Source organism: Prunus avium, chromosome 2 (genome assembly GCF_965620075.1).
Source record: "Prunus avium chromosome 2, drPruAviu1.hap1.1, whole genome shotgun sequence".
NCBI classification, from domain to species: domain Eukaryota; kingdom Viridiplantae; phylum Streptophyta; class Magnoliopsida; order Rosales; family Rosaceae; genus Prunus; species Prunus avium.
In genome coordinates, this window is record NC_142285.1 from 4663481 (window position 1) to 4677185 (window position 13705).

Consider the following 13705-nt stretch of genomic DNA (forward strand, 5'->3'; position numbering starts at 1 on the left):
TGTCTCAGGGACCAGCGCCGTATGCTTATTTTCTTTTTACAATATACATGTCTGTTTGTATTCAGATTTTCACCAATTTTTCAAATAATAATTTTGTCCAAAAATGGATTCCACTTAGAAATGGGCTTTGGAATCACAGACATACGATTAGTAGTTTTGGGAATGAAAGATCATGTGTTTGTGTGTGTAAAATAATTGAGTTTTGGAAGCTGGTGGCCTAAGAGCGTAAAGCATTGGTTGGGCCACATGGGCGTTTTATCTGTGGTTGTAAAGTTCTGTACATTTGTGAAGAAGATGTGCAGAAAGAGATGCCCAATTGTCAATTCTTCCTTAATTACAAGTCTTCGTCGTTGCATAGGGGAAACGCCGTGCCGTCTTGGAAACAGATGCCTTTAGGGACAAGGATTCCATCCCTCAAGGTGCAATCATGTGCCCCACTCATTGCCAACTTGTCTTTGTTTGCAACTACTATTATTCAGCGATTTCAATTTTCAATTGGGAAAAGAAAGAAAGAAAGGGAAACACACTTTGCAATTTTTAATCATGTGCCCCTCACTCAAAACCCCTTCATTGTAGCATGTCCCAGATGAGGCCTAAGATGCCTTGCCCTGCACTGTAATTAACTGCTTGCAAATTTAGTCCACGAGCTTGCTATCATGTGCCCCACTCTTTGGCACAATATTCTTTGTTTTGTATTGATGCATATATAAATCCAAGTTAGCATTTTTCTCTATAATACTTGTATTATATACATACGTACGTACATATATGATGGTAGTTGAGTTGCACCAATAATTCCACATTTATTGGGGATATGAATTTAAAGCACTGGATTATGAACTCACCATAACCTGATGCAATGAATTTAAGTCTCGTTGTGCCTGAATAATTAGATATTTCTATAATAAAAAGATGAAGGAAAAAAAAAATCAAAGTGAAGGTCACTTATTATGCGAAGGAGACTGGATTGACCATCCATATCTGATTGACAGAATACATAAAGACATATATGTACAGTATAGGAAGTTCTTGTACATTTGTGAAAACAGATGCCCAATTTTCCATTCTTGCTTTCTTAAAAGTCTTTTTTTTTGGTCGAAGTCCTTTCTCACAAGTCTTAGTCGTTGCATTTGGCTACTTGCGAATTTCTTCTACGAGGTGCAATCATGTGCCCTACTCTCTGGCAACTTGTTCTGTCTTCATAGATTGGCACTGCAACAAATTATTCAATCATTTCAAGTTTTCAATCGGAAAGGAAAAAAAAAAAAAAGGAAACACACTTTGCAGTTGGAAGGAAAACTTCTCTGTTTTCGGTGCTCATGGAGGAGAGAAGTCATTTCCTCTTGTCAATCACGTTCTTGCTGGTGCTGCAGTACAGTTCTCTATATATGGCTGAATTAACTATCGGCACAGATGCAACACAAACCAACATCACCACGGACCAGGTTGCTCTTCTTGCTCTGAGATCCCATATCACCAGTGACCCTCACAACTTCTTGGTCAACTGGTCAACCACCACCTCCGTCTGCAACTGGGTTGGCGTTACTTGTGATGCTCGCCATCTCAGAGTAGCATCATTGAATCTCTCAAACATGGGTTTTATTGGTACCATTCCACCACACTTAGGCAACCTCTCATTCCTTGTTGCATTAAGCTTCTACAATAACAGCTTCCATAGTACTTTGCCCCATGAATTGTCTTATTTGCGTAGCTTGAGGTTTATTAGCTTCGGATACAACAATTTTATGGGATCCATTCCATCGTGGTTTGGGTCCTTCCCAAAACTTCAAAGCTTCTATTTGTGCGGTAATAATTTTTCAGGTTCCATTCCCGCGACTATCTTCAACTTATCTACACTACAAGTAATTGATCTAAGCATTAACAAACTATCAGGTACGTATGCGTCAACAGGTTATCTAGACTCTACTGTTGGTCTATCATTACGTTTTAAACATTTTGATATTAATCTATAAGTCCAGTTTGTTCTTTTTTCTTTAGAAAATTAGACTCCGTTTTTATTACTTGCAGGTCATGCAATACTAAAGAACTCTCACTTTGAAGAGATTATGTATTTGGCTTTTAATTGTGAGGGTAGTTGGGTCTATTCATGTTGGAATTTTTTTTTTTTTTACTATATTTGAAAGTTTGTACAAAATTTACATTAATGAAACTAGGGACTACATATAGGCTATATATGATAAAAACTTGTTGGGTATTGGGGGATAATGACATAGATAGTAAATAATGAATATTATATGAGGAATAATTAATTCTAAATGGCATGTGTCCGTTCTAAATTCAGGTTCCGTACCTTCGACTATCTTCAACTTATATACACTGCAAGAAATTGATCTAAGCAACAATCAGCTATCAGGTATGTATGTATCAACAAGTTATCTACACTATACTGTTGATAGATTATTACCTTTTAACATCTTGTTATTAATCTATAAATAAGCTAAATTATCCCGATTTGTTCTTTTTCTTTATAAAATTAGCCACGTTTTTTCTTTATTGCAGCTCATCCAATACTAAAAAAATTCTCACTTGAATAGATTATATTTTTCATAAAGACTCGATGGGTATTGGGAGATAATGCATGGATTATAAAGAATGAATAATATGGACAACAACTAATCCTACATGACATGCACCTCACTACTACAAAAATCGAAATAGACGACGGTAATCCACCGTCGTGTATTCGGTTTTTCAACCGTCGTAAAATCGAGCGACGTCTTTTCATGCATAAAACCACGACGGTAAATCCCCGTCGTCTATTATTTTTAAAGACAACGGTTTTTTAATAAAAAGGGTAATCTATTATTAAGTAAAGATGACATTTTTATAAAAAGGGTCGTCTATAATATATAAAGACGACGGTTTTTTTTATAAAAGGGGTCGTCTATTATATGTAAAGACGACGGTTTTTTTATAAAAAGGGTCGTCTATTATATGTAAAAACGACGGTTTTTTTTATAAAAGGGGTCGTCTATTATATGTAAAGACGACGGTTTTTTTATAAAAAGGGTCGTCTATTATATGTAAAGACGACGGTTTTTTTATAAAAAGGGTCGTCTATAATATATAAAGACGACGGTTTTTTTTTATAAAAGGGGTCGTCTATTATATGTAAAGACGACGGTTTTTTTTATAAAAGGGGTCGTCTATTATATGTAAAGACGACGGTTTTTTTATAAAAAGGGTCGTCTATTATATGTAAAGACGACCCTTTTTATATGAAAATGGTCGTATATTATGAATTAAAGACGACCCTTTTCATATAAAAATGGTCGTCTATTATATGTAAAGACGACGGTTTTTTATAAAAAGGGTCGTCTATTATTAAGTAAAGAACTATGTTTTATTATATCCAAAGACGTCGGTTTTGTTAAAAAGTCATCATCTATTAAATGTGAAGACGACGATTTCTTGAAATATTGTCGTCTATTAACTCTAAAACAATGATTTTTTAGTAAAACCGTCGTTGATTGTATATAAAAAGACGTTATGGTGTTAAAAGAGGTCATTGATAATATATACAGATGACGGTTTTTCCAATAAAACCATTGTTTTATTATCTTTAGTTTTTTGAAGAGTCAATAGTTATTACATAGTCAACCAATCTTTATTCTATTACATACATACTTCCTACCTATAATTAGAAATAACGGAGCTCACAAATTCTACTAATTTGATTTTAACTTCATCAATTTGTTCTTGGGTTGACTTAGCTCTGCCTTCTTGCACATTTTCCAAGTTGTTGGTGTCGGAAAAGGAAAGACCTGCACGAAAGAGACCCCAATACTCTTAAACATAAACTTGTTTAGCAGTAACCTAACCTTAGCAAAAAGATCTATGCAGCTCTAGAATGACAACAGAACACAATTGGCATAATTGGCAAAGTACCTGTTCTTGTGGTGGCACCATAACAAAGGAAAAATCAGAGATTCAGAAAATTAACAATGAAATTCCAAAATAATTAAAGTAAACAACAAAAACAAAAAGTATTTTGGACCTGATGATGTTGTCAGTCCAAAAACAAACGGATCTAGTGAGGGATGGGTATGTTTTGCCTCATCTTCTTTGCCAGCTTCTTCTTAATTATGAAGGCCTTGTGGGACGGCTGTGCATATTTATAAAAAACCCAAATGAGAAACTCACTTAAATCCCACGAAATTAGCACAATACATGAACAAACATATATATATATATATATAGACCGATTTCCATAAGTCTTTCTAGATCTAGTCGCTGAGTTTGATGAGCGAGTTGAGTGCCTGAGAGCGAGATCTTCTTTGAAGAAAGTGAAGGTCGAGATCTTTCAAATCAAACCTTTCAACCAGCTTGGATTCTCAAATACAGAACCTCCCTCTACATCTTATGGATCTGCGAAGACCTCAATCTCTCAACTCCTTCATTGATATCGATTTTTTGATGATTTTGTAGAGAGTTTCATGAGGGTGTTTTAGAGAGTGCAGGAGGGTTTCAAGGAGGGAGAGATAAGGTTTTCAGAGACGGGGGAAAATCTGAAAATTTGTCGAGCGCGAATTCACTTAAGTAGCCTTTTTTTAGCGTGTTTTAAAAGACGACGCTTGTTAATGAGAGATAAGGTTTTCAAAGACGGGTGAAAATTTGAAAATTTGTCGAGCACGAATTCACTTAAGCGGCCATTTTTTCGCGTGTTTTAAAAGACGACCCTTTTTATCAAAAACCGTCGTCTTTACTTAATAATAGACGACCCTTTTTATAAAAAAAACCGTCGTCTTTGTATATAATAGACGACCCTTTTATAAAAAACCGTCGTCTTTACATATAATAGACGACCCTTTTATAAAAAAACCGTCGTCTTTACATATAATAGACGACCCTTTCATAAAAAACCGTCGTCTTTACATATAATAGACGACCCTTTCATAAAAAAACCGTCGTCTTTACATATAATAGACGACCCTTTTATAAAAAAACCGTCGTCTTTACATATAATAGACGACCCTTTTTATTTATACTTTCATTAAATACAACATAAGATTTTGTGGTATCCACTAGTGTAAATATTTTAAATTGAAGATCAAATTGAGTCATTGTATTCATATAGGGTCAAGGAGTGTAGCTGTAAAAAATCATCAAAATCGGAGTTAAAATAACCGTTAAATCTTGATTTTTCGTTTATAACCGTCGAAATGTTTTGTCCCATTACTTGATCTCTGATTTATTTTTTTTCCCGATTTTTGGCGTATATGATCACGATGTGTAAACAAACAAGTTTGACGGTTGGATCGTTGAAACTAGTTTCGTAGAATGCATATGCCATCAAAACAATATATTCACTAACAATTAAGAGTTTATTTATACTTTCATTAAATATAACATAAGATTTTGTGGTATCCACTAGTGTAAATATTTTAAATTGATGATCGAATGCAGTCATTGTATTCATATAGGGTCAAGGAGTGTAGCTGTAAAAAATTATCAAAATCAGAATTGAAATAACCGTTAAATCTTGATTTTTCGTTTATAACCGTCGAAATGTTTTGTCCCGTTACTTGATCTTTGATTTATTTTTTTTCCCGATTTTTAGTGTATATGATCACGATGTGTAAACAAACAAGTTTGACGGTTGGATCATTGAAACTAGTTTCATAGAATGCGTATGCCATCAAAACAATATATTCACTAACAATTAAGAGTTTATTTATACTTTCATTAAACATAACATAAGATTTTGTGGTATCCACTAGTGTAAATATTTTAAATTGACGATCGAAATCAGAGTTGAAATAACCGTTAAATCTTGTTTTTAAAAAACCGTTATCTTTACTTCACAATAGATGACCCTTTTTAAAAACAAACCGTCATCTTTACATATAATAGACGACCCTTTTTTAAAAAACCGTCATCTTTACTTCATAATAGACGACCATTTTCATATAAAAAGGGTCGTCTTTACTTAATAATAGACGACCCTTTTTATAAAAAACCGTCGTCTTTACATATAATAGACGACCCTTTTATATGAAAAGTGTCGTATTTACTTCATAATAGACGACCCTTTTCATATAAAAAGTGTCGTCTTTACTTAATAATAGACGACCCTTTTTATAAAAAAACTGTCGTCTTTACATAATAGACAACCCTTTTTATATGAAAAGGGTCGTCTTTAATTCATAATAGACGACCATTTTCATATAACAAGGGTCGTCTTTACTTAATAATAGACGACCCTTTTTATAAAAAAATCGTCGTCTTTACATATAATAGACGACCCCTTTATAAAAAAACCGTCGTCTTTACATATAATAGACGACCCTTTTTATAAAAAAACCGTCGTCTTTACATATAATAGACGACCCTTTTATAAAAAAAACCGTCGTCTTTACTTAATAATAGACGACCCTTTTTATAAAAAACCGTCATCTTTACATATAATAGACGACCCTATTATAAAAAAACCGTCGTCTTTACATATAATAGACGACCCTTTTTATAAAAAAACCGTCGTCTTTACATATAATAGACGACCCTTTTATAAAAAAAACCGTCGTCTTTACATATAATAGACGACCCTTTTCATAAAAAGGGTCGTCTTTACGTATAATAGACGACCCTTTTATAAAAAAACCGTCGTCTTTACATATAATAGACGACCCTTTTATAAAAAAACCGTCGTCTTTACTTAATAATAGACGACCCTTTTTATAAAAAAACCGTCGTCTTTACATATAATAGACGACCCTATTATAAAAAAACCGTCGTCTTTACATATAATAGACGACCCTTTTTATAAAAAAAACCGTCGTCTTTACATATAATAGACGACCCTTTTATAAAAAAAACCGTCGTCTTTACATATAATAGACGACCCTTTTTATAAAAAAAACCGTCGTCTTTACATATAATAGACGACCCTTTTATAAAAAAAAACCGTCGTCTTTACATATAATAGACGACCCTTTTATAAAAAAACCGTCGTCTTTACATATAATAGATGACCCTTTTATAAAAAAACCGTCTTCTTTACTTAATAATAGACGACCCTTTTTATAAAAAAACCGTCGTCTTTACATATAATAGACGACCCTATTATAAAAAAACCGTCGTCTTTACATATAATAGACGACCCTTTTTATAAAAAAACCGTCGTCTTTACTTAATAATAGACGACCCTTTTTATAAAAAAACGTCGTCTTTACTTAATAATAGACGACCCTTTTTATAAAAAAACCGTCGTCTTTACATATAATAGACGACCCTATTATAAAAAAACCGTCGTCTTTACATATAATAGACGACCCTTTTTATAAAAAAAACCGTCGTCTTTACATATAATAGACGACCCTTTTATAAAAAAAACCGTCGTCTTTACATATAATAGACGACCCTTTTATAAAAAAACCGTCGTCTTTACATATAATAGATGGCAGTTCTTTCAAAACAACCATGTCTTTACCAAAAAAAGGACACTTGATTTTTAAAAGACGACGCTTGTCATACTTGCTGTCGTTGTTTTTTGGTCAGATTTTAACTATAAAGAAAAGCTTTTTAATAAGACGACGCTTTTTTATTTGTGTGCGTCGTTATAAAAAAATTCTCAACAGTATCTCCATTTTTTAGTTGTTTAAGTCATTTATCCACGACCGTTTTTTGTTACCGTCGTCTTTTTAAAAACAACGACGGTTTTTTGTTCTTCTGTCGTCTTTTTCTGGTCGTCTTTTGCCCTTTTTGTAGTATGTTTTAATTTTGGGTTGCAGCTAGTAATAAAAAAGAGAGCATTTTTGTTCACCACTTGAACTATCCAGAAAAATTTATATGAAATAGGGATAGCACTGTTTTGCTATCCTCGATCAATCACAATATGTCAAGTGGAAAAGTGACAGGACCCGCCCCGAACTCCTTGGAATCCTGGACGAATCCTGTAAATTATCCGACATCATACCGATGCCGGGCCCACGTACTAAAGAAACGAGACTTTCTGCCGAAATTTTGGCAGAGTCTCCCCTGAAAAATGGACATTCCCAAATTTCTCAACCTGTTAAAAACACATTTAATATTACCAACCGGCAACAAGCACAAGATAAATTCATACAGTTTACATGAATGGCCTCCGGCCTCACAATCAAACAGTAACGGGGCGACATCAGAGCAAAACTAATAGAATTCAATTTACAGATAGAGGTAAAGTTTAACTGGAGAGAAACGAATAAAAGAGTCCTACGAAAGCTTGGGATTCGGAAGTTTGGGGGCTCGGCTCTGCTGCTCAGCTCAGTCAACTACTGTATGGGGGGGCAAAACAGAAAAGTGTGAGTGGACAAAAACAAAGTTTCCGTTAGTTGAAAAAAACATATAGTAACCCCACCATTTGGATAATGATGCCGAAAACCATATGCATTCAAACCATCATAAATATATACATATATATAGTCACATCAAAACCATGGTGAATTCCAATTCTCATAAAGATATCCAAAAACCCATCTCATACAAAACCATTTCCCCAAACCACTCTCTCGAAATGCGTACCCGTTGGCACGGCGAGCAAGCAAGTATCCTCACCGATACACAATACACACACACATATATATATATAGTATGACCACTACCAAGTTTGTACCAAGGAAACAATCCAACCGGGGGATTGTTTGACTAGCCCATATGGAAGAATCCTCAATTGACCATGTGGCTAGGGAACGAGTTGTCCAACTGGGGGACAGACTCTACCAGCACGCACAGCAGAATCCTCAATACTCGTGCGCCTGTGACAAGTCCTACAAGTGCAGACTACCCCGCTAAGGGTCTACGAAACACCCTGTCAATGGTGCCGGGTGCCGACATATCCACATATCCAAAGTTCCCAATTTCCAATCCATACTTCCAAAACCAGAGAGTTACATAGGGTAGTGCTTATAGCACTTCAAACTGACAAAAACTATAATCCACTCTCTCTTTCCATAATCTCATTATCAACAGCCCACGTACCCCACACATAACCAAGCATAGATAGAAATTCTCGTAAATAATATATATAAACTTAAGATACTCGAATATGCCAAAACCTGAACATATTGCAAATACTTTACAAAAATATCGAGTTTAACGATTGAGAATATTGTATTGGTTGTTCAACTATGATCAGAATAAAATAGATTGACTTGCCTAATAAAGGTTCCGTCGAAGTCAAAAATATAATAAAATAAAAATAAAATGAAGTATAAAGACACATGCATCCAATCGATGACTAGAACTTACGTAAACATGTTTTGCTCAAGGGGTTGTGAAATTGTTGCAGGCAGTATCCCATCCTCAATCTTCAATATGTCCAAGATAACAGTACTGACTCTTGGCATGAATCAGCTATCTGGTAGCCTCCCTGCAAACATAGGCCTTGGGCTTCCAAACCTAAAACTTCTTTATACAGAAGCAAATGACCTCAGCGGAGTAATCCCCAACTTCTCCAATGCTTCTATGCTCACGCACCTACAATTGCACCTAAACTCATTTACAGGGTTTATTCCAAGATCGCTCTGCGCCGTAACAAACCTTGAGTGCCTTACCTTATTCATGAATAATTTGACGATTGAGACTTCCACTCTCTCTTGTTTGGCTAATCATGGAAATTTGAAAAGACTACTCTTGCAAGCTAATCCGTTAAATGCTAGACTTGATGATTCCTTTCGGAATTGCTCTATATCGTCGCTTCAACATATTGATTTAAGAGGTTGCAGCATGAAGGGTAACATTCCCATTGATATTGGCAACTCGAGTAGCTTGCTAGAGTTAATCCTGGGACACAATCAATTGACCGGATCAATTCCAACTTCTGTGGAAAGACTAAGAAACCTCCAAGGTTTGTATTTGAATGACAACAAGTTGGAAGGTACATCCCATATCAGCTTTGTCAACTAGATAAACTAGTTGAATTAGTTTTGGGCAGTAATCAGCTCTCTGGTCCTATTCCATCCTGCTTGGGAAATCTAGCCACATCTATAAGGAGTCTATCACTAGATTCCAATTCGTTGAGTTTCACAATACCATCTACTTTTTGGAGACTTGTCGATATCTTGCATGTAAACTTATCATCCAATTCTCTAATTGGACCTCTCTCGGAAGGTATTGGAACATTGAAAGTTGTGGTAGACTTAGATTTATCAAATAACCATTTATCTGGTACTATACCAAGCACCATTGGGGGTCTTCAGGATTTGGTTAATCTGTCCTTGGCAAATAATAATTTGGAAGGCCCTATTCCAAGTTCATTTAACCACATGCTAAGCCTGGAACTGTTGGATTTATCCAGAAACAGTCTGTCTGGAGTGATTCCGAGTTCTTTAGAAGCCCTCTTATATCTCAAGTATCTGGATTTGTCTTTCAATAGGCTCCAAGGACAAATTCCAACTGGTGGACCCTTCCAAAACTTCCCTACTCAATCATTTGTCTCGAACAAGGCACTATGTGGTGCACCCCGACTCCATGTTCCACCATGCAAAAATGGTACACTTGAACCAAATTGGAGGAAAGCTAAATATATCATCACAGTGATCATATCAGTTATTCTCCTTATGGCCTCCGTATCTATCTTTGTACTACGCATGAAAAGGAATGTGGAAGTTGCAAGACAGGCACACTCATTACCTCAACTTCTTTGGAGAAGAGTTTCACACCTAGATCTTCTAAGGGCAACAAATGGACTTAACGAAAACAACTTACTTGGAAATGGGGGTTTTGGCTCAGTATATAAAGGGACTCTTTCAGATGGAACAGATGTTGCAATAAAGGTTTTCCATTTACAGCTAGAAGGGTCTTTCAAGAGTTTTGATAGGGAATGTGAAATTCTAAGCAATATTCGTCATCGAAACCTTATCAAAATCATCAGCTGTTGCAGTGAACTTGATTTCAAAGCCTTATTATTGAATTACATGCCAAATGGGAGCCTCGAGAAGTGGTTGTATTCAGAAAACTATTCTTTGAATATGTTACAAAGGATGAACATCATGATAGACGTTGCGTCCGCATTGGAGTACCTACACCATGGTAATTCAGTACCTATCGTCCATTGTGATATGAAGCCCAGCAATATACTTCTAGATGATGATATGGTTGCACATGTTGCTGATTTTGGCATTGCTAAACTCGTGGGTGTAGGAGAGTCTACAACCCAGACCATGACTCTAGCCACAATTGGGTACATGGCTCCAGGTGAGTACTTGCAAAGCTAGTTTATCTTTCAATTCTATATCTTGTCCTTAATTTGTGAAGAAGGTCAACAATTTTTTTTCATCATATATATGTAATTAATAATATTGCAGAGTATGGAACGGAAGGAATAATCTCAACAAGAGGGGATGTATACAGTTTTGGTATTGTACTAATAGAAACATTTACAAGAAGGAAGCCAACAGATGAGATGTTCTCTGGGAGAATGAGTTTAAAGCAATGGATTGCAAATTCACTACTATTACCAGATGCAATAATAGATGAAGTTGTGGATGCCAATTTACTCTGGAAGACCAAGCAGGAGCATGATGTTGAGACCTGGAGGGATTGCTTATCATCCATCATTAGATTGGCTCTCACTTGTTCTGCAGAATCACCGGCACAGAGTATTAATATGCAAGAATCTGTAGCCACACTCAATAAAATCAGGAATAAGCTTTTGAAGGACAATGGAGGTGTCGAGTAGTTTTCTTTTCATCATGATGAAAAATGTCAACTTGTGATTTCTTTTCATCCAGTAGTTTTCTTTTCATCAGGCTTAATATGTTGTCCTTCATGATTAAGAAGGTCAACTTGTGATTTTCTTTTCATCGTATATACTAAAATCACATATATAACATTGCAGAGGGCTGGAGCCACACTGGGACTAGTGTGGTCCCGGGCCCCCACTCAAGTTTTTTTATATTTTAAAAGTAATATACTGTTATGTATTTCTATATGTATATTATTTCAAATACTTTACATTTTGATATGTACCCTTGTGGCGGACCTATTAAGGCACAAGAAGGTGCTTCAAATTGCCCCTTTGCTCAACTGGTGGCGGTGCACTCCAGGTGTACAGATTACCTTTATTTCCATTTTCAGCATTTAAGTAAATGTCTTTATCCTTTTACTTTCATTTATTTTTATATTACTCCATTTACTTAAGTTTACAATATAAATAAGGAAGTACCCCTTATTTGGATTCAAATAAAAATACTAGAAAATCAAATTCCCACCAAATCAAAATATGAAAAATCGGTTTTAGTGCAAAATACGACTTAGGCTAAAAATGATGGCTCATTAAGTCAATATATACTTTATACTAAAATCCCATAAATTCAAGTTTTCTTATTTGATGTGTAAGGAATAAAAGCCGCTAAAAATTATCTTGAGAAAATGATTATTTTGAAAAACCATTTTTCATACTTAGTCAATATTTTTACATAAAACATTTTTTTATGTATGATATGAATGCTCATGAAGGGAGCTAGGGTTTTTTTTTAGTTTGTGAAATTTTGATTTTTTTTCTTTCTATTGGGTTTAATGGGGGAAAAAGCTTTAAAGATATTTGCTAAATCGCTACTCTTTGTCTATCTCTTGCAATTTTTCTTGCTTAGATCATGTATTTGTCTATCCCTTTGTTGAGGACAATTATGATTGCAACCAATAAGCAACATAATTCTTGACATATGTGATATATATAATATATATATATATATATATATATATATATATATATATATATATAATACTTTTGGTATGTATTGTGAGTTCGAAATTTTTATTCTTTATAATTTGTAAGAGACCCCCATACACATGAAATCCTGGCTTCGCCACTCAAAGAGTTTGGACAGCCTCTCAATCTTTTGCTTTTTCCTGTTTTTGTTTCGTTTGGGCAGCTCTCTTTTCATCATGCTTAAACTGCTTAACTTTAAAGTGAAGCAGGTTTTTGGCGAAAAAAGCAATCCTAATCGGGGTCTAACACCCATTAATTATATCTTTTTTCTTCTCATCCAAAGAATTATTGTTATAATATTTCTTTTGCCAAAGAAGTAGGCAAGTTACATTTGTAACGTATCTTGAATGTCTAAGATTTGAGTTACAAAGAATTGAACGGATCTATCCGACTAATTAAAATGAGAACATGGATTGCGGAACTCCAAGGTGCATGCTGGAGAGCTTAGCTGATTACCTATCTCTGTCTAATAGTCAAACTCTCTGCTTCTGATGTTTAATATGCTTAGAAATCAGAGCAATGCAAATCAACCAACAACTTCTACTTTATTAGTTACTACTATCTTGAATACACATAAATATTGTTTACCATCTCAAGAACTTTTACCTTATTGGTCGGTTATCACTCTAAAGACAAGCGCTACTAATTTACGGCAAAAATGTTTAGTATTAGTATTCGTATTAGTATACTGATATTCCACCTAATCCATGTTTATGGCCAAAATGTTTTCAATTAAATAGTTTACAATGTCAACAGGGTCTAGACCAGTGAAAATGGGCCTTAACTTATTGATTAAAAGTCTCAAGTTCGAACCTAGTGGCATCTTAGTTGTGTGCGTGTGCAACATCCCGACCCAAAATAAAAGAAATACTGAATTTAATTAATTTCAAGAATTATAAATTTACAATTTTGCCCTCGTAGTGGGGGCAATTTGGTCTTTTTTTTTTAATCCGGAAAGAGTTTGGGGCAGTGAGTGGTATTTTTTACATAGGTCGT

The 13705-nt window shown here is 34.8% G+C and overlaps 1 protein-coding gene across 2 annotated transcripts; it reads left to right on the forward strand.

Annotated features, from left to right (window-relative positions):
• The first annotated feature begins 1030 nt into the window (after positions 1-1030).
• Positions 1031-12040, forward strand: LOC110750128 (putative LRR receptor-like serine/threonine-protein kinase At3g47570). 2 transcript variants are annotated; one of them, XM_088248955.1, is made up of 5 exons: positions 1031-1605; positions 1822-1893; positions 2303-2374; positions 9287-11193; positions 11304-12040. In XM_088248955.1, exons 4-5 carry the CDS (start codon positions 10263-10265, stop codon positions 11675-11677), a joined length of 1305 nt encoding a protein of 434 aa, XP_088105081.1. In that variant the 5' UTR covers positions 1031-1605; positions 1822-1893; positions 2303-2374; positions 9287-10262; the 3' UTR covers positions 11678-12040. The 2 variants fall into 2 exon arrangements, with proteins under 2 accessions (XP_088105081.1, XP_088105082.1); XM_088248956.1 differs by lacking the exon at positions 11304-12040 and having other exon boundaries at positions 1038-1893; positions 9287-10041.
• The last annotated feature ends 1665 nt before the right edge of the window (positions 12041-13705 follow it).